Here is a 23,155-nt window from a genome sequence, read left to right on the forward strand (position 1 = left end):
AAAGTGCTCACGGTATGTCACCTCTTTGGCTCTAATCCCCTTTTTTTTCCATCACCCTCTTTTTTAGTGTAACCTGCTGCTACTTCTTCCTGTTAACCTTGACTTCAGTATAGCACTTTCCTATTTAAGCAAATTTTGTCCTGGTGTTTGTACATTGGTTTCAATGATGATTTATTTTGAAATACTTCAGTATTATTAGCATATGTAAACAAAGTTATTTTAATCTGTAAAAATACTTTAGGATAACCTTATTTGCATAAGGAATGTTGTAAGTAGTTATTTATTTGAGAAGTTGGTTATGTTTAACATTTGTATTGGGTTAGAAGAATCTAGCACCCTTGCATATATAAGGTCTAAAAAATTGCAAGCCCAACTGTCTATATTAAGGGTTGGGAAACTATCACCACCCATGGGCCAAATCCGACAAACCTCCTGTTTTTGTAAATAAATTTTTACTGCAACACAAGCACACTCATTTTTTTTTCATCTTATCTATGGCTGCTTTTGTGCCACAACATGGAATTGAGTAGTTGCAACATATACCATATGGTCCACAAAGCTTAAAATATTTACTGTCTTGTCCTCAGTGAAAAAGTTTGCCAAGGAACAAAACACGTGTTCTTGATCACACTACAAGCAATGATTTGCGAACCCAGACTCTTTTCATCTTGTGGCTCAGCCATCTTTAACATGTGTTTTCCAAGGTGGCAAAAGAAGAGGAAAAATAATAGAGGACAGTGCATGGTATATACCTGGAAGGGCTGCCAATCACTTTTACCCAGATTCCGTTGGTCAAAATTCAGTCCTTTGCCTTGATTAACTGAGTAAGGAGGCTGGAAAATATGGGCTATTTGTGTCCTGAAGAAACAGAAAACAGGTTTGGTGAAAAGCTAGTCAGTCTCTGCCAAAGAGACCTTCTGCAAATTGAATTTTTGGGCTTCATATTTAATATGTGGTGTGGTAAGAGAAAGAAGTCAAAGGTATATTCTAAAATTTTAATGTGGGAAACTTTAGATGGTTATGAACCTAGGGAAGTTTGGGAATATAGAAAGAGAAGCAAGACTGGAAAGGGAGGGAAATAGTAAAAAATAATAATAAATTCAATTTCAATGTATGATTTTTTAAAAGATTTCATGCATTCAAAGTAGAGGTATCTAGCATGCATTTGGAAATATAGGAGATATATGAAATTTAAGATATAACCTAGAGATACAGATTTTTGATTCTTCAAAACATAAACAGCAAGCAGCAGTAAAAGTCATGAGATTGACCTGGGACCACACATAAATAGGAAAACAGAGCTATAAACAGAAAAAGCGTTGTGTGTAATATAATATCTGCATTAGTACAAAGTAATAGAAATACAGAGATGAGTAAAATTGTCTTTGCCTTAAATAAGCTCACAGTTGGGCGGAAACTAGCAAGGAAATTATTGATTACCTGTTGTGTGATAAAGATTACAAAAGATCTGTAGTATGGAATGGGAACATATAAAAAGGGCAACAAATAGTAAATAAAGGTATTGATTGAATGAATGAATTATATTCAAATATATAATACAAAAAATTCTACCATTCCTTGAGAAAGCGTCCCTCAGCTCTTAGATAGTTGACAAATCCTCCTATAAGTACACAGAAAAGACTTCTGCATCCACTACTACACACTTACCTTTATTAAGTGCCTACTCTGTGGAATGCACTATGTTGCTTTTTGTGTTTTTCTCATTCAAGTCTCATAACAATGCTACATGACATGGACTATTATTTTTAATTAAATCCCAAAAATATATGTATTATTTCCAAATACAGAACAGAAAAATGGGGTAACAGAGAGATTATCTAATTTGTTATGGAAATCTACATCTGTCATACTTTTACCACTTCACTGTATCCCCCTTTGTTCTTTTTGAAGAATAATTAGAAACACCAATACGACTTGCTCATTAGTTATCTGCAAATTAACAAGAAAAGGGAGAACTGATACCATGGATTTAAATAGACAGCTATTATTTTACAGAACATAAGGAAAATGCTACTAGCATTTTTTAGCAGTCCAGCATAGAAGCACAATGAACAACTGCTGTTGTAAAATATTTAATTTTGGGAAATTTACCATAGACTAACAAAATTAGAGAATTTTAAAAAGAAACACTTAAAAACTTGCATATATAACTGATGAGTATTAAAGAGAAATTTTGAATGGCATTAGTTACATTGTATTAAGTGAGCAGTGTCATAATAAGTGAGACATTTATCTTTCTAGATTGAAAATACTATTGATAATCGACTAAAATTTTACAAAGAATTTTTGTATCTTTTTATATTGTTCTTTATTTTTCAAATTCTACACCATGAATATGTATTAAATAGACTTAAAATGAATATATACCATTTCTGAATACTTTATGATCACAATTACTCAATTACATGCATCCTTTCTCTATTTCTCCTCTCTGCCCCCCATATATGTAAAGGCAAACACATTGAAAGTAAATACACAAAAATCTTACAATCTACTAGGAAGTTAATAAGAATGCTTAATTTCCCTTTTACAATTTATATTTTCTAAATTTTTATAAGAACATGAGTCACCAATATAATGGTGAAACTTTTATTTTGAAAGAAGAAATTGTTTTAACAAAATAAACAGGAAATATAATTAAATATATGAAAGCAGGCAAAGAAACTAATCAAAGAACACAGTGTCTTAATAAAAGTCAATAGCTGGGGCTGAAATTACTATTCTAAGGTTGCCAGAGAAACTGAGAATGGCTTACAAATTGCTGTACTCAGGATATGAAACAATACAAGCAATGCCTTTGCAGTATTTCCTGCAATAAATTAAATCACTTTTCATTGTTCCTTGGATATCTGGATATGTAAGGAACCTTTAGGTGAGCCAACTCAACATGATTTAGGTTAAATTATCGAGAAGAGAAACATTTTAATCACTCTTTATATTTTTAGAAGATTTACATACAAATCCATCTTGTGACATAGAGTACTTCTTCTTTTATAGTATTATTTCAAAGTGCTTTAACTAAAAATAATGGCCATAAATCAAAATGACCATAGAATGTGATCTGGCATTGGTTCACTTTGTCATTCCATTGGGAACTTTAAGGATTAAATTCTTTTTCACAATTGCAGCTTTTGTTTTAGTATCTTGAAATCCTTCACAAGCTTTTTGAAAGGCAATTATATCATTAACAATCTTTTCTTCACAGTGTCCTTTATATATTTCTTGAGCCCTAAGAAGAAAAAAGTAAGGTAACAGAATAAGATACTTTTAAATGACTAAAACCATAACAATCAATCTAATTGTTAATTAAATGTCTTCAAAATAGATATATACCAAATGGGAAAAAGATAGAACTCCATTTATTGCTTAAAATATCATTATATCATTAAATAATATTCATCTTGGGCTAATATTTCTAAGTTTTCTATTAGCTGTAACTGAGAATTTTTACAAACGCTGGCTTAGATTCCCAAAGAGGCATCTAACCAAACTATGCCATGACTTGCAGAACTTTTACTTAAGCCTCACTAAATCCAAGGTCTTTCTAGGACTCTACTATGGACTGAATTATGACTTCCACAAATTCAAATGTTGAAATCCTAACCTACAGTATCTTAGAATGTGACTGTATTTGGAGAAAGTCCTTTTAGAGGTGTCCTTATGAGAAGATGAAGGAACACCAAGGATGTGTATACACAGAACAAAGGCCATGTGAGGACACAGTGAGAAGGCAGGCATCTTCAAACCAAGGAAGAGAGGCCTCAGGAGAAACCAAACCTGACAACACCTCCATCTTGGACTTCTAGTCTCCAGAACTTGAGAAGACAAATTTCTGTTGCTTAGGTTACCCAGTCTGTGGTATTTTGTTATGGTATACCTAGCAGACTCTTATTATGTTAGAGAAAGGTGAACCAGGTTACTCTGGCAAACCTGAGAAATGTCATGGGCCTTAGGAAAATTCATTCATTCATCCTCATTCATTCAAGAGTTATGTATTATAGTGCTTGGCACTATCCCTAGATCCTGGAAACATAAAGATAAATAAGACATGATATAATTTTGAGAAGCTTATAGAAAGTAAAGAGAAATAAAGGTATATGAACATATAAATGAAATACATATATTTATTTGTATTTAAGTATACTCAGAAATGTGGACTTAGGGAGTGGAAGAGAGGCCTAAGTCTAGAAAGTCTGCAACTTATTGACTATGTGATTTTGGACAAGTTACTTAAGTTCTCTCTATCTCATTTTCTTCATCTTTAAAAAGGGAATAATTCAACTCATGGGGTTTAGTAAAGGACTAAATGAGTTAATACATTTAAAATCCTTAGAGGAGTACCTAACATTTAATAATTTATTTTGTTGTATGGATAACAGTGGCATTCATCAGGATAGGGAACTTAAGAGCAGCCAGATGGGAAGAAAGATTAGAATTCTATTTTGGTAATACTGAGTTTAAAGAGCCTGGCTATCTATATGGAAATGCCTAGGGAGTTGAATACAAAGAAACAATGGCTTATGGTTAGGAGTACACATAGTGAAACCATTCTGCTTGGATTTGAAATACAGATCTGCAATTTACTGATTGATTTTTGGACAAGTTATTTAAGCTCTACATGCATCATTTCTTCACCTTTAAGAAGGGACAATCCAACTCATAGGGCTTAGTAGGGAGTAAATGAGCTAATACATTTAAAATTCTTAGAGGAAGGCTGGTATTTAATAATCACTCAATGAAAATTAGCTACAACTCGTTTGAAATAGGAGCTCTGGAGAGTAGTCATGTGTGGACATGCAACAGAGTAGAAGTCACAGAAAAATAGATCTTGCACATGTAATTAATTAATGGTACTAATTCAGTCTAAGACATTTATTGAAATAGCCCTCCTACAGATAACAATTATAAACTTGGACAAAATTTAAAAAACAAACTATTTAAAAGAATTGAAGAATGAAAAACATAATAATCTATTATATCAATATTTATATATACCAGAATCGAACAACTGGAAAATGAAATTAAGAAATTCCATTTACTATACCATCAAAAAATAAATACTTTGACATAAGTTTAATAAAAAGCATGCAAGGCCTATACCTGAATATGATAAAATATTGCTGAAAAAAAGTTAAAGAAAATTTAAATTAATGGAGAGTTATATCGTGTTCAAGGATTGGAAGACAATATTACTAAGATGTCAGTTCTCCCCAAATTAATATGTGAAGAGATTTTTGGGTAGAAATTAACATTTAAATTATTTTAAATATATATGTGATTAAATTTAGATTACCATTTATTTTAAATGTATTAACTTTAGGTAATTTGAATGTTTTAAAAGCTAATTGTACATGGAAATGCAAAGGTCCTGGAATAACAAAGCAATCGTAAGAAAGGAGAGAAAAAGAGTCTGTATTTTCCTATTGCTATAAAACAAACTATTATAAAATGTATTGGCTTACAACAACCACCATGTATTATCTCATAATTTCCATGGGTCAGAAGTCCAGGAACAGCATGGCTCAGCTGGATTTTCTACTTGGGTTCTTACAAGACTGAAATCAAGGTGTCAGCCAGGGCCACGGTTCTCATCCAGGTCTTGAGGTCCTCTTTCCAAGATTGCTGGTTGTTGTCAGAATTCATTTCCTTCTCACTTTTTCTACATGGCTCCCTTCATCTTTAGGTCAGCCGTGTCATGTCAAGTCTTTCTCCTACTTTGACTCCCTCTGACTTTCTCTCCTGCCTCTGCATTTCAAGGCTCATGCAATATGCTGCCCCCATCTGAATAATCCAGAATAATCTTCCTATTTTAAGGTCAACCCTCAATTACATGTGCAGAGTCCCTTTGCCATGTAAGGTAGCATATCCATGAGTGTAGTATTGATGGGGACAAGGGCAGGCTTCCTGAAGATATGCCACTCTGGAATGCGAATTATTTTGAGCTAAAAACAATCCAGGCCCCAAAGAACCTTTGAACTTCCCCCTTACTGCCTAAATGAAATTAAAATAGGGGGCCTGTGTCAGGAAGAAGCTGTCACCATAGTTACTATAGTAAAGTATTAGGCATTGTAGACAGGGAGGAACCTAGCAAAGCCCATTTGATCAAAGTGCCTTATTGTCTTAGGATGGCCCAGCAAACATGTTTTTACCAAACATTAACTATTGTTGTTCTTCCTGTGAATAACCTTACTTCCCCTTGAAGCCTCAGACCCTCACCTTCTTCTCCTTAGTCCAGAGTATATATATACCTTACCTTGCCTTGCTGACTTTGGAATACTTCATACTTACATGGATTCCCTTTACACATGTAATACATTTGATTTTCTCCTGTTAATCTGCCTTATGCTATTTTACTTGCCAGTCAAAGGAACTAATAGGGGAAAGAGGGGAAATTTCCCCTCCCCCACCATCTCTTATCCTATTTTTAGTCCTAGGGATCAGGGCATGGTATCTTCTTGGGGGCCATAATTCTGCCTAGCACAGAGGTCTTGCATTACCCACTTCCAGGCTTACTAAGAGCAAAAACAGAGGGATTATTAGCTCTTAACAGGAAAATGGGAAACTAATCCTGAGACAGTAGAAAAGGAAAAGAGGATAAATATAGGATATGTAGAATTTTATAGATAGGGAATTGGAAAATTGAACAAATTCAAGCTTGAAGGCCTAAAATTCCTTTGGGACAGAGTGACTTGTTGAGAAGGAAAGGTCAGAGGTTGTATGTGCATAGGAAGCTCTATAGTTGATGAGGTTTAAAATCACTTTTGTAGGTAATGGGAGAAAGAGCAAGCACCTGAGGGAGCAGCTAAAGTTGGAGGCCATAGAATTGATATCAGCATAAATCTACAAGTCACTGATGCCTTCTAGCCATTTTTACCTGAATACAAAAAATGAAGATAGATAATTGGATTGTTCCAAGGTAGGGGCTGAGGTGGTTAGTATGGTGGAGGCAATGAAAGAAAAAGACATCAGCGACACTGGGTGAAATGGAAAAAAGAATAATCGAATTAAAGAACCCTGGAAGCTACACTAGAAAGTCTATAAGAAAGGTTACTTGAGGGATGAGTGCCACAATATATTTGAAGAATACATGTGGTGAAAGTAAAGGAAAAAAAGAGTTGAAAAGATAAAGATTTTAGCCATAAGTAAATATATGAGTTTAAAATTTAAGAGGTGGTGCAGTTCCAAGTGATGAGGTGGCATTTATATGTCTATGGAAATGAGTTTAAAGGGTTCTGGGATCCAAAAATGTTTAGGTTAGGCAATTGGGAGGGTTGTTCTTCTGAATTTGGAAGTTAACAGTGATAACGGCAGAAGCTGGATAAAGAAAAGCTTTATATATCAGGATATAAGGACCACAGGGAATGAAGAGGGTAGTCAAGAAGGTCAATTGATGACAAAAATAAGGACAAGAAGAAGATGATGTAATTGGATAACTGACTTAGGTGCCAGATCTTCCAAGTTAAATGATACTCTACTTCAAAATGTACACAATGCTGTTCTGCCCTGAGCAGTGTCATCACTTTTTTCAAGTAGGGACAAGAATATTTGGGGAAACTTATGACCAGCTTTTACCTGATATAGAAATTCTTTCATTTTAAAGTCTCTTTTTAATTCATTCTTAAACACTCCTATGGGTATTTTATCAATTTCCTAAACTAGAGCTTTATGGTTCCCCTTTCTTCATTCATTTTTCCTCATTCCAGAGCAGGATCAAGAAGTTATATTCTCAGTAATGACTTCACTAGTTATTGAGATTCACCAGAATGCTTTTAGGTGAAGTGTTTGATACGTTAATGAAGAATCAAATGGCAGAAAAAGAACTGAGAAACTTCTGAAGTCTCTAGATAGATTTTACTTTTTTGAGTCACAGCTCTTTTCTGCACATTGATAATCTTTATTTGAAAACATTTATAATAAAACTCAGTAATGCCTTTTAGGATACATTATTGACATAACCAGAACATTGCCTTATTCCTGTGTACTCTCAAGGATAATATCTGTGCAGCAGCTTACAAGAGAAGATAATTCAGTTAATACACATTAGGAAGCTCACTTGACTCTGTATCCTCTACAGATTAATGATGGCCAGACATTCAATTTGCTGTAATAAAACTAAGCTGCTTAAAAATTTTCTTTAACATTGATTTGTGCTAGACTTACATTTTGATATACCAGACTAGCTTTCATTCTCTTTTCCAAAATATATATTTTCTATTACATTATAAAAAAATTATTTCCAAAATCTTTCCCTCTCTCTCTCTCTCTCTCTCTCTCTCTCTCACACACACACACACACACACACACACACACATACACAAAGTATACATTAAGGAAAATGTTTTTAAATTTTGGAGGAGAAAAATATATTTTTCATACTTAAAAAGATATTATATAAAGTACCTCAGTAAATAGTTTTAAATTTGCTTATCGCTAGGAAAAGACAAATGCTTTCTTCCTATTTTACACTCCTTTCTAGTACAGACTACTTTTTTTAAACAATAGCATTTTAAAATGTAAATGAAATAAGCAGTTATAATGATCTTTAAGTATTTCTAGATAAGCCTTAAACATACGTATTCACAGTTTGGTCACTTAAAATATAACCAGGATAAAACTGGCTGATAAGCTTCAATCTAATATCAGAAGAAAAAAAAAAAAAGAAAAAAAAAACTATGTGAAAGACACACAAGGGTAAAAAAGGGTAAAATAAAATTACTGGGGGTCCTGTCTGGTGTACCCTTTAGAATTATCTGTGTCTTTTCATCTCTTTGAGCTATTTTACAACTCTATAAGCTGAGGAAGAGGATGACCAAACCTCTAGAAACTTGATGGAGAAGACAGGTGACAGATCTCTATGACAACCTTACCCTTGTTTACTGTGCTTTTCCTGGTAACCTCTCATAATTGGTTCTCCGTCCTCAACACCTCCTTTTGTCTTTAGCTGAAGATGGTATTTAAGGTGATGGCTTCAGCTACTTGGGGGAGTTACTCAGTTTTCCTGGGTCTCTCCCACGTGTAGATGTTATTAAACTTTTGTTTGATTTTCTCCTGTTAATCTGTCTCACATCCATTTAGTTCTTAAACCAGCCAGGAGAATCTAGAAGGCAGAGGAAAATTTTTTCCTCCCCAGCAACGTAAAAGCTTCTATTATATCAAAACTGTACTTACCTAATTTCCTTCATTTGTTTAAGTAAATCCTTTTGATATTTTTCAGTTGCCAGTTTTTGCTGAACAATTAGGCTCTTCTCTTTTAAGACAGCCTGCTTCTTCTTCAATCTGTCAATTTTAGTCATTGCTTTGGTCAAAAGAGTGCGCTCATTATTTAAGTTTTGAATTAATAAACGGTCTTTAGCCTTTTGTTGTTTTTCTTCCAGAAACAGGACTCTCCTCTCTTTTACTTTCTCAAGGTAGTTGGATCTGTCCTGCCGAAGTCGTTGTAAACCATTCTGAATGGTCTTATTATCTCTTGCAGTTAGTTTATGCGTAGCATGTATTTTCTTATTTAAATTTTCTTGAATAGTTATTCTAACTCCTTCTTTGGCCACTTGTGCCACGCTTACAGCTGTTACTTTATTTTTATAGCTTGCCTGCTTCTTTTGTTCTGAGCAATATTTATCAATATCATAAAGTGCTTGGAGTTTCATACCAGTTCTTTGTGTTGTAAGAAACTCTCTTCTTACACTCTTCTCCAACAGCATGTCTTTTATTTTAATTACTGGTTTTTGATGAGTGGTAGAAAGTGGCTCGGTATACATAGGAAAATAATCTTGTTCTTTTGCTTTCAATAATGCAGTATACCTCAGTGAATCTGAAGTATGTACTGGTAGTTTGAACACTGATATCCTAAAATCGACATTCAATTCTTCATCCTTAATTTTATCTTCAGACTCTTTCTGACCTACATCACACAGCAGACAAATATAATCCATTATACAAGTGTTAAGCACAGTTTATTTTCTGTCCCAATTGTTTTGAAAGCCACATTAATAAAATTGACAAGAACCAGTTATTTACTTTATTAAGGGGCATTTTTCCCAACTGATATTGCTTTTCAATTTGTGATTTAATCGTGATTTTTGGAGAGAAAAATCACTATTGGAATATTTTAACAAAGAAATGCACTGATTCTTATATTTCCTTTATTATCTCTCACAATTATTTAACTTGCACTGACTCAATAGCAGCATTTTACCTTATACTTAATACTTAATCATACGTATTATTTTTACATATAGTTATTATTATCTCATATTTGCAAAGGACTTTGTAATTCATTTTACCTTATTTTTCTTAACTCTGGTGGAAACTAATAGCTGCCTTAAAAATTGCTTTTCCCTTCATTGGATACTCAAAGAAATGAAATCTCTCAGCCTCCTTTGCTATTATGTGTGGCTGTGAGACTAAGTCTTCTCTAGGACATTGTCAGCAAAAGTTATATGTGTCATTTCTGGTCCAAGGCTATTAAGAAACAAATGTGCTTCCTCTATATTTTCTTTCTTCTTCTGACCCACTGCACAGAGATTAGGATAAAGTGCTAGAAGATGGTAGATCTACAAGGTAGAAGGACTCTGGCTCCCTGAATCCCTGCTTGAAAAAGTACTCGCTGACCAGGATTATCCAACTTGGACTCTTATGGAAGCCAGAAATAAAAGGTAATTATATTTGATCAATATATGTTTCTGGGTTTATTTGTTATCAGAGCCAAGCTATCCAATATAAAAACCTGAATCACATTGTTGTTCATTATTTATTTCCTGACAAACCAGTTGATGAATTTAGGACCAGGTGGCAAATACAGGTAAAAAAAGAATGCTTATTAATCTTCAGAAAATATGTTTCCTGTGTTTGACTGATTCCCTCTCTCTATTGAAATTGAATCTCTGCTAACTCTAGTCTATGAGGGTTTCATCTTTTCTAATCTTTTAATCTTCTATTAGAAGACTCTCTTAAAGTTTTTATATGTCATAATGCCAAATCTGATGGTGGAACATTTATGGAAGTCAAGGTGACCATGAAGAAGGGCAGAACCTGTGGGCTAGTCAGGCAGTAGGAAAGAAGTGAACAGGTAGGATTTTCACTTGAGGCCACAGGAATATTAACAGTAGAAAAGGAAGCAGAGCCTAGAGCAAAGTAGAAAAACAAGGCTAGCAAGTGAAAGCCGAAGTGTCCAAATATAAAGCATTAAGAGTTTGAGTCCAAAGCAAGGCACTAGAGACTCAGAGGAATGAAAGCCAGAATTTCAAGTCTAGAGTAAACAGGGTGTGGTCTGGAACAACTACCTAGAAAAGGTACTCTTATGAGTAAATTTAATTTTATGTGTAAACCTTGACATGGGAAACCTGGTCAAGAATAAAAGATCAGGGGTAGAAAACACAACACTAAAATGTTCCTAAAGGTTCTGGTTTGTGTGGAGTGAGGGAGTTTTCTCATACCACCAAAGGATGCTCTGACACAAGCTGGGTGTCCTACAATTCAACTTAATTCTGATACTACCTACCTGGAGATAGGATCAGATTCCACAGGTTAAGAGCTCAGTCCTACCATCCTGCCCTCCCCCCTCTCTCTTTGGATGCTAATTGCAAGTCTAAGATAGGAGGGAAGGGGGCAGGGCACAACCTTTAAAAGAATGCCACAGTACATGAGGATACACAAAAACTGGTTAGAACCTACTAGGCCCAAGATGGCTTAAGACTGGACTTCCAGGGGCTTCCCTGGTGGCGCAGTGGTTGAGAGTCCGCCTGCCGATGCAGGGGACACGGGTTCGTGCCCTAGGTCTGGGAGGATCCCACATGCCGCAGAGCGGCTGGGCCCGTGAGCCATGGCCGCTGAGGCTGCGTGTCCGGAGCCTGTGCTCTGCAGCGGGAGAGGCCACAGCAGTGAGAGGCCTGCGTACTGCAAAAAAAAAAAAAAAAAAAGCAGTATATCTTGAGCCTCATTATACGCTCACTGTAATACATCAGCATGCTAAATGACACTCCCACAGGCGCCATGACAGTTCCTAGGCTAACCATAAAAGGCCAAAAAGTGGGCAGTGGCCTAATTCTTGGAAATCGCTGCCCCTTCCCCAAATAGTTGGAATAATCCTCCCACTTGTTAGCCTATGATATTACCCAGCCCATAAAGCTAACAACCCTATATCCTGGGGCCTCTTGCCTTCTGAGACAGCCCACACTCTGTCTATGGAGTGTATCTCTCTCTGAATAATTCTGCTTTCACTCTATTTCTGCTCGCTCTTGAATGCTTTCCTGTGCAAATCCAAGGAACCTCACTTGGCGGTCTGTCCCAAGGACTTGCCCAAGACCTGGGATGTGACCATTCTCTTGCACCCCATTTCCTGCAACAAGTCCATCTTATCATGTGTGCTTCTGACCAACCAGCTATAGATTGGAGGTTCCAACAACCCTCTCCTTGGTATCAATTAATTTGCTAGAGCAGCTCACAGAACTCAGACAAACATTTAAGTTAGTAAATTACTGGTTTGTTATAAAAGGATATAACTCAGGAACAACCAGAGGGAAGAGATGCATAGGGCAAAGGACTGGAAAAGGGTGAGAAGCTTCCATGCTCTCTCTCTAAGCACATCACTCCCCCTGAATCTCCATGTGTTCACCAATCTGGAAGCTCTCTGCACCCAGTCCTTTTGGAGTTTTATGGAGGCTTCATTACGCAGGTGTGATTGATCAAATCACTGGCCTTTGAAAACTGAACTCAATCCAGCTACTCTTCCCTCCCCAGAGGTCAGGTTTGGGATTGAAAGTTCTAACCCTCTAATCATGTGGTTGATTCCCCTGGAAACCAGCCCTCATCCTTAGATGAGTTCCAAAAGTCACCTCACTAACATAACAAAAGATGTCTTTGTTGCTCTGCTCTCATCACTTAGGAAGCGTCAGGAGCTCTATGCCAGAACTGGGGACAAGGACCAAATATATCTTTCTTGTTATAAATCACAACATCACAGTTACCAATACATATATGTTTGTCCCTTAATAGTTTAATGTAAGTAAGTCTTGCCTCCTTGGTGAAACTGGAGGCTCTTTGAAGATAGAAGCTGTACTTCATTGTGTATACTAACTATAATTACTTTTTGGCTGATGATTGACATTTTTCTCAGTGGTTGCTTGAACATAATCCCATTAGCACTTTTAAAAACCTCCCAGTTTCCTTCTCTGCTTCAAGATATCACTCACTGCTATACAATTCATCTTTTAAAACTAGGACTCTAATCATGTCATGCCTTCCACCCAGACGAAGGAAAACAAAACCTTCATGGTCCTTTACAGTTAAACTTAGGATCCTATATTATAGGAGAAGAGCTCCATTTTTCCCCCCCTATACATCTGCCACATCTTTCCATCTTTGGGCTTTTGCTTATGTTATTTAATGTTTTGTCCAGTATGTTGTTTTCCCTATTTACGTAAGTTCACATTCTATGCATTTTTCAAGGTCTCTTCACATGTCACTTTTCTTTATTCTTTAAATAAGAGTGGATAGTTTTTAAATTCTCATATCACTTCCTTCCTTATAGAATTTACCACACATTTCATTGATATTAAAGCTCTATGTAGTAATTCTTTGCCATAGTAGCAAGCTAGATATAATTTCCTTAGTGGTAGGGACTGTACTTTTCTTTTTTTTTTTCATCCTCCATTCTTAGTATTTTGCAGAGAGTAGGGTTTTCTTTTTAGGGGGCTAGTGGGCTTAACTAAATAGTAAATGCCAATAAATATATTTGTTGGATGGATGAGTAGATGAATGAACGAGTGAATCTGTTGCTCAAGATCAATGTCCTTTGCATAGTGGTGAAAGCCTAAAATCTGGAGACAATTTGGCTGGATTTGAATCTAGTTCTACTATTTACTAAGTGTAGGCAAGTTATTCGATTCTCTGGGCTTCAGTCTGATAACTGTGGATGATAATACCCAATTTATAGGGTTCTAACAGGATTAAGTGAATTAATAAAATGAAAAAAGCCTGATAAAGTATAATATATAATTATTAGAGCAGGGCCTGACAAAGAGTAAGAACAATATGTTATTGTTTTTTTCATTATATTTGATATGGAAAACAAGGAGTTTATCTTATCTCTTTAATTCCATCAATGGCATAGTGTTCAAATAGCCACATAATTTAGTAATGACTGGGGAAAATACAGCAAAGCATTTTATCACACCCCTCAACATCCACTGGACAGTTAACACAGAACATACAGGAAAGGCTTCTTTGTATGTATATTTTGTTTCAGGACTTTATAATTCATCTCATTCATTACAGTAAAAACAGAAGTCAAGTGATGGAAATGTTCTCATATTTCCATAACCAAATTTATAAACTTGTCTGTATATTCATGCATCTTCTTCTACCCTGATACAATGAAGGAAGCATCCCTTCTTTCAGCAGAGGCCAAATTCTTTACATGTGCTTTGGTCCCATCCCCCTTTAGCTTCGCTTCTGCAATTATCCTAACTCTCTCCTTTATCATCCCCTCACTACTGGATCATTCACAGCCATGTTTAAACTACCATAATCACCTCTACCACCACCAATGCAAGAACAACAAGACTCCCTTGACCCTCATTGCCCTCTAGCTACTATTCCATTTTTCCTGTTTGATTTCAGAGTGAAAACTACCATGAGAGTTGTCTCCCTGTACTATGCCCTTTTATTCACCTTTTATTAATTTTTCAATTTATCAATTTTTTATTTATATATGGATTTCAACTCTACTGTACTCACCCACCTGTTGAAACTCTCCCTAACAAAAGCTTCTATGGTGATAAATACAAGGGACACATTTTTTCTGTTCTAATCTTTCTTGAACTCTCAATGGCATTTAACACAGCTGATCATTTCTCCTCCTTCAAATCTTTTTTTTTCCATATTTTCTGATTTCCAGATTCTCTAAAGCTCTCCTGATATCCTGAAGATATCTCTTTTTTTTTTCCCTATGTTGTTTAAAACTCTCCTGATTTTTCTTCCAGCTTTCTGATGACTTCTTCTTAGTTTTGTTTTCAGACTCTTTCTTTTCACCAAATTTCTGGAGTAGTTGAGGACTTGATACTAGGTCCCCTTCCCATCTCTATTTTCTCTTCTGAAGTGAATCACGTTCATGGCTTTAAATATCAATCTCTATGCTGATAACTTTCAAATTTATCATTTCCACTTGGAAGTCTTATAGGTATTTTTCAAACTTGGCACATTCAAAACACATTCAAAAGATCTCAGTTGCTACCAATAATTAATTCCCTCTAAAATCAGCCCTTTATCTCAACAAATAACACCTAATAGTTTATTCATATTATCGATCAGTCTTGTAGAGTTTACCTCAAAAACATAGCCAGATTAACTGATTCTGTTCTTCCATTTCCTTGCTATCACCCTAATTCAGGTTTCTATCAACTCTTACTTTGACTATTTGCAATGTCTTCTTAAGTAGTCTCTGCGTTTCCCAACACACAATTTCCCACACAGTGATGAAGCCATAATAATCTCTTGAAATTGTGTCTTTAAAGATCTATGGCTTCCATATGCCTTCATGATAAAATTCAAATTACTTGTCATGGCCTATAAAGCCTTGCATGCTTTTATACTTGTTTACTTACCTAATATAATCTTCCAACTACAATTTATCATTTTCTTTAATATTGATTACCTCATAAGAAAGATATTACTGATCACCAATCATAACAATACAGTTAATATTTACTGAATGGTTGCTACACGTCAAATTGTTCTGAGTCCTTTAAACAAATTATCTCATTTAGTCCTCTTACCAATCTTATGAGGTAAGTACTGTACTGTTTTTATCCCCATTTTCAGATAAAGGAACTGAGGCTTAAAGAAGTAGTCAACTGTTGAAGTAAGATCCTAACATCTACCTAACATCTGGCAAAAAACAAAACAAAACAAAACAATCCTGAGGACTCTGGAGAATGTTCAAAAGCAAGTAGTTTTTAAGAGTGTGTTTAAAAAAAGTCAACATTCTTATAACAGAATCCAGAGGATTATGTAACATTTGCAATGCCAACAATATAACCCAAAACACATACTATTAATGAAAATTTTTTCATGAAAGATAGCACTTCATATAAAATACACAACTCATGCAACCACACCTGCCATTTAGGCTCCTCCTTTCTGTAGTCTCTGTGAAGTGGTACAATATTAAGTAGATTGTGCTAAATTAAGGATTTATATTATAATCTCTAGAGAAAATAAATACATAAGGTGAAGAGGTTCAATGAAAAATCCAACAGATAAATTAAAATGGATTATAAAATGTATTTGAATAATCAAAAAAACAGGAAAAAAAGAAACAGAGAAACAAAAACTGAAGACATATACAAACCAGAGCAGAAAACAAGTAAAATGGTCCTGATCTAATAAGATTAATGTCCTTAAAAGAAGAGATACCAGACAGCTTACTTTCTCCACCTCTCCATGCACACAGACTAAAATGGCCACATAAGCACACAGCAAGATGTCTGGCGTGTACAAGCCAGAATGAGAGGCCTCCCTAAAAATGACCATGCTAGCACCCTGATCTTGGATTTCCAGCCTCCGGAACTGTGAGAAGATAAATTTCTGTTGTTTAAGCTCCCCATTCTGTAGCATTTTATTATTGAAGCACGAGAAGACCAATACAAAAGGAGTACTCTCTCTTCTGAATTTCTAAGCACAGTTCCCCAGCTGGTGTGATGTGGCAGACTAGTGAGCTGTTAATGAATAACGGAGTGCCCAGAGACACTGATCACCCTTGTGGAGAGTGGAGTTACTACAGCCTCTAGGCACCCCTTTGCCATAAATTTTATCTAGAGCCTTTGGAGTCAAGTGTGATCTGACACTACTCTACAGTCATGGCAATAGAATGGGGCTCAGGAGGCTTTCTATCACTTGAAAATGTACTTGAGCAGTGAGTTACTGTGTGTGGTGCTATTTACTATTGACAAGAGACTCATGAAATAGGTGCATAATATGGCACATAGCCCAAGGTGCGGCTGATCTGGGGTAGTGGCTCTCAAATCCAGACTATAGTCATCCCTCCGTATCCACAATGGGTTGATGCTCATGTCCCTTACGTAAAACGGTGTAGTATTTGCATATAACCTATGCACGTACTCCTGAATCATCTATAGATTACTTAAAATACCTAACACAAGGTAAATGCTATGTAAATAGTTGCCTGTGAGTAGCAAATTCAAATTTTGTTTTTTCAAACTTTCTGGAAATTTTTTTCTGAATATCTTAGATCGAGTTGGTTAAATCTGTAGATGTGGAACTGTCAGATATGGAGGGCTGACTATACACGTATATCAGATACTTCAATCCATTTTTGGTTGATAAACATTTTTAATGACATACTTCCTAGAAGCAGAATGGCTTTTCTTCTGTAAATTAGAGTTTCATCATAATTTTGAAATATAGGATGATATAAAAATTCAATTAGATTTGAAGTCCATTCACATTTTCACACACATACAATCAAGTTTATACTTGTCAATGAAAGAAATGGGAAAATAAATTCTTGCACAGAATCTTTCAACTATTGGAAATGTCTGAAAGTAAAGTAAAAAGTTTTATATTTTTATCAGTTATTCAGCCTAAATTACTTGTTATTGGAGACGATGAAGACTTAAAAATGATTATAATTAAAACTTGGTATATTAAATACCTATTGCTACTTAACGAATTACTCTAAAACATAAAGGCTTTAAAACAATAAACTTTTATTATTTCAGTTTCTTTAGGGTAAAAATGCAAGAGTAGTCTAGCTGGGTGGCTGAGGCTCAGAGTTTCCCAATGATATTATAATTAAGATGTCAGCCAGGGTTGCAGGCATCCAAAGGCTTGACTGCAGTTGGAGGATTCCATTCCAAGTCTGCTCGTTCACCTGACTATTGACAAATGTCTAAGTTTCTTACTGGCTGTTGGTTGAAGGCCTCAGTTCCTTGCTGTGGGTCTTTCAAAATAACTACTTGGTATACATATGTGTTCTTCTGACATGGCAGCTGACTTCCCCCCGATCAAGTGATCTAACAGAGAGCCCAGAGCAGGACAAAATATCTTCTGTGATGAGTCTTATGAGTCACATATCATCTCTTTTGCCATATTCTATTCTTTATATTTAAGTCCCTAAGTCCACCCCACAAGGGGAGGAGAATTAGGCTCCACTTTTTGAAGGGAAGAGTATCAGTGGATTTGTGGACATATTTTAAAAATCACTGCATCTTGTGTAAATATTTTATGTTCATGGAATTCAAGTTCAAGTCCAACAATGAGATGGTTTTAAAGACATTATTTATAAGTTTTATATAAACTCAAAATTTGATATCTAATATTTTATATTCTGTTTTTATTACTGTAATTAGATAATTTAAACAATAAATTTTCTACTAATTACAAACTCTCTCTCATTTTAACCTAGCACACTTTACAAATATTATTATTATTGATTTGTGCCATAACTGGAAGCACTGTCTTATAGCAGTGGGACAAAATCCACTCAGATAGTTCATAAAGAATTCTGCTTGTGCTATAGCTGCACATCTTAACTCTTTTAGTAAGTTTTAGTTTTTAAAGGATAGGGGATATGTTATATATATCTTTATATCCTCTACTACAGTTAGCATAGTGTTCTACATTTTTGGTATACAATTTTAAAAATTCAACTATTTATTAAATATAAGTATTATATACAAAACTAGAATTTAAAAAATACATGTGAAATGACTTTTAAATGTATTAATTTTTCTCAGAGACAGTTTGTGTTTTATAAGGAAGTCAAGAGTTCCACTACAAGATTTAAGTATAGCAGAGGGATGACCAATTTGAATTATCTGATATATACTTTACTCATCATGTTAACTTATTCTTTCTTTTCCATTTTTCCCTTCTACTGACATCTTTTTTTCCGCTTAACAGCATTTTTGCTTCACCTGTGTATTACCTGACAATGGCATCAAGGTTCTTTATTAGATCCAGCTGACAGCATTAAGAGCCAAACAGTGACTATAATAATCTAGGAGGTTGCAAAGTGAACTTTCCATACAAGCAAGTATAAGGTCTACATGTATAACAGCTTTGTATTGGTGACACTTTCCCTGCTTCTTTTATATTATTACAAGACAAAAATAATAATCACAAAAGTCACTTATATACAAGTTCAAATCTGTGAGGCAGATTGGTGATCTGAGCAGCTTCTATATAACCTGGAGTGACTTGATATCCAGTAAGAACTTGTCAGTAACAATAGGCCCCAAAATGGCATTCTTTTTTGTGAATTAGGGAATTGACAATAAATATAATCCAAATGAAAAGGCCTGAAGGTCACCTATCTAATATATATAAGGCAAGCAATACTATAAGGGGCAACACCTTTGAATATGAAGGGCATTGACATAAAATATTGCAAACAAACTGTCAAAACACAGTTCAAATAGAAAAGGAAAAACATGACATGAGGAAGTTTTGGTACTGCATCTCTGACCCAAACTTACCATAGGAAAATGCCTAGAGATAGATTGTTGCATATTTCCTAAACATTGCTTGACACTGTTATGGAGTTAATCCTTTACCTAAACTGCTGAGTCACATAAGAAAATAATTTATATAACTCTATTTAATGCTCCTCCTTTGTATAACAATTTTTTTCAGAAAAAAAATTAGAACTGGCTACTTGAATTACAGGCTTAAAAAGGACAATTACTTGACCATTGATTTAAAGAACTGTCATAAGATTGAAGAAAATAAGGTATTAACATAGTTTCTAGTTGCACACTTAACCTGAAAGACAAGAGCAGGGTATCAGAATCATGACTGGGTACACACATAGGTGTTCTCAGAAACCCCTGGTTGAATTTTTAAATGACAAGAAGCTCTTTAACACTCACCATTAAATTATTATTTATGCTTCCTCCATATAAAACGAGATGTTTAACAAATTGTAGCTATTAAGCAAATAACATGAAAATCTGAACCCCAAGCAAAATTCATGCTAGGTTTTTTTTTTTTTCTTTAATGCTGCTACAAAAAATGGAAAGGAATCTGTCCATTAAGCAATCCTTTAATAAAATTATGGAGTCACATTTGGATGTCATGCCTGCCAATGATTTCTGTTCCAAAATATGTAGTAAAATGGCCTAAAGACCTTCACACTTAGAGAAACTCCATTGCAAGGAAGTCTTTTATATCTAACACATCACCCCACTTTAAAAAATAAAAAGCAAAAAACACTCAGGGTCCAAATATACTCAGAAGCTTTTCTGTTTCTTTGTTTTCTCTTTCTTTTGCTATTTCTTAAGCAGAGGGCTAAAAGGAGTGCACACACACACAAAATGATGAAATGTTTAATACTGTTTTGGTAGATAATAGAGGGAATAAAATAGCTCTCTGTCTTAGTGTCTTAAAATGTCTTAGTACTTATTTTAAAAGTACATAGTTAGTTTATCATGTTGCTTTTTAGCATTCTTTTCTTTCAACTTGAAGAACTCCCTTTAGCCATTTTCTTGTAAGGCAGGTCTAGGGGTAATAAACTCCCACAATTTTTCCTCTAATATCAGGAACAAAGTAAGGATGTCATCCTGTCCAAAATAGTACTGGAAGTCCTAGCCAGAGTAATCAGAGAAGAAAAAGAAATAAAAGGCATCTAAAATCAGAAAGGGAGAAGTTAAATTTTCCCTATTTGCAGAAGACATGATTCTGTATCTAGAAAACTCTAAAGACCCCCCCCCCCACACACACACACAAATGATTAGAACTGAGTAATCCAGTAAAGTCACAGGATACAAAATCAACATACACAAATCAGTTTCATTTCTATACACTAATGACAAACTATGTGAAAAAGAAATTAATAAATCAGTCACATTTATAATAGCATTAAAACAATGAAATACTAAGAAATAGATTTAACAAAGCAGGTGAGAAATCTCTACACTGAAAACATTAAGACATTGATGAAAGAAAATGAAGACACAAATACACAGAAAGATATCTCATGTTCAAGGACCAGAAGAATATTGTTAAAATGTCCATACTACACAAAGCAATCTACAAATTCAGTTCAATCCCTATCAAAAGCCTAATGGCATTGTTTACAGAAATAGAAAAAGAGCAATTCTACAATTGATATGAAAGCACAAAAGACCACAAATTGCCAAATCAACCTTGAGAAAGAACATAGCTAGAAGCATCACATGCCATGATTTCAAAATATATTACAAAGCTACAGTAATACAAACACTAGTGCACTGGCAGAAAGACTTTTAACAAATGGAGAATAGAATAGAGCCCAGAAATAAATCTGTGCATATACAGTCAACTGATCTTTAACAAAGGTGCCAAGAATATACTAGGGAGAAAGGATAGTCTCTTAAATAAACCGTGTAAGGAAAACTGGATCTCTACATGCAAAAGAATAAAATTGAAATCTTATCTCATATTAAACACAAAAAAATCACTCAAAACAGACTAAAGACTTAAATATAGGACGTGAAACACTAAAACTCCTAGAAGAAAATATAGGAGAAATGTCATGACATCAGTCTTGACAATGATTTAATGGATATGACACCAAAAGCACAGGCAACAAAAGCAAAAATAGAAAAATGAGATTACATCAAACTAAAAAGCTTCTGCACAACAAAGCAAACAATCAACAGAGTAAAAAGGCAACCTATGGAATGGGAAAAAAATATTTGCAAATTATATGTCTGATACAGGTTTAATCTCCAAAATAAATAAGAAACTCCTAAAACTCAATAGTAAAAAAATTAATATTACAATTTTTAAAATAGACTAAAGACATGAATAGATATTTCTCCAAAGAAGATATACAAAATGGCCAACAGACATATTAAAAAATGTTTGGAGGGGGAGGGATAAATTGGGAGATTAGGACTGACATATACACACTACTATATATAAAATAGATAACTAATAAGTACCTGCTGTATAGCACAGGGAACTCTTCACAATACTCTGTAATGACCTATATGGAAAAGAATCTAAAAAAGAGTGGATATATGTATAACTGATTCACTTTGCTGTGCAGCAGAAACTAATACTACATTGTAAATCGACTATACTCCAATAAAAATTTACAAAAAAAGCACGTAGTGGGTAGTGAAAGGCCAAAAAAAAAAAAAAAGGTTCAATGTCACTAGTCATCAGGAAAATGTAAGTCAAAACCACAATGAGATATTACCTCATACCTGTCAGGGTCAAAACAGCAAAAGACAAGTGTTGGTAAGGATATGGAGAAACTGGAACCCTTGCACACTGTTGGTGGCAATGCAGCCACTATGGAAAACAGTATGGAGGTTCTTAAAAAATTCAAAATAGAACTACCCCATATGATCCAGAAATCCAATTTCTGGGTATTTGCCAGAAAGAACTGAAATCAGGATCTTGAAGAAATATTAGCACTCCTATTTCATTGCAGCATTATTCACAATAACGAAAATGTGGAAACAAATGTCTGTAACAGATGAATGGATAAAGAAAATGTGACATATACATAGAATAGAATATAAAATATACTCAGCCTTAAAAAAAAAGGAAATTCTGCAATATGGGACAACATAAATGAGCCTTGAGGACATTATTCTAACTGAAATAAGCCAGTCTCAGAAAGACATATACTGCATGATTCCATTTATATGAGGTATCTAAAAGAGTCAAATTCATAGAATCAAGTGGAATGCCGTTGCCAAGGGCTGGGGAGAAGGAAATGGGGAGTTACTAATCAACTGGCATAAAGTTTCAGTTAAACAAGATGAGTAAGCTCTAGAGATCTGCTTTTCAACATGGTATCAGTAGTCAACATACTGTATTGTACACTTAAAATTTGTTAAGAGGGTAGATTTCATGTTAAGAGTTCTTACCAGAACAAAATAATTCTTTTTATAAAAGTACAGAGTTAGGCCTAATCCACAAAATGCACCTCCCCACTTTGAATTTAACTAGTGTCTACAATGCAAACAATGATAGATGTATTTCCTCCTTGCTTTCACCCTTTCTTTTATATTTTTCTTCAGTTTAAGTATGCAGAGACCAAAAGATATTGTCAAGTTTCAGTGCAGCAATTAGAGTAGCCAGAACAGCTAGACCTTAAGTGTTATTTAAATAAGTCCCTTTA

At 34.8% G+C, this 23,155-nt stretch overlaps 1 protein-coding gene across 1 annotated transcript in view; it reads right to left on the reverse strand.

Moving 5' to 3' along the window:
* Positions 1 to 3,093: 3,093 nt before the first annotated feature.
* LRRIQ3 (leucine rich repeats and IQ motif containing 3) overlaps positions 3,094 to 23,155 on the reverse strand; it is a gene marked incomplete at its 3' end in the record, with an annotated part of 232,002 nt that continues 211,940 nt past the window's right edge. Inside the window, exons 7-8 of the mRNA XM_079901948.1 lie at positions 9,190 to 9,919; positions 3,094 to 3,250 (exon numbers count right to left, since the gene is read on the reverse strand). Coding sequence (XP_079758074.1) covers positions 3,094 to 3,250; positions 9,190 to 9,919 — 887 coding nt within the window. The remainder of the gene's footprint in view (positions 3,251 to 9,189; positions 9,920 to 23,155) is intronic.

This window comes from Stenella coeruleoalba (assembly GCF_951394435.1).
Source record: "Stenella coeruleoalba genome assembly, chromosome: 1".
Classification (NCBI taxonomy): domain Eukaryota; kingdom Metazoa; phylum Chordata; class Mammalia; order Artiodactyla; family Delphinidae; genus Stenella; species Stenella coeruleoalba.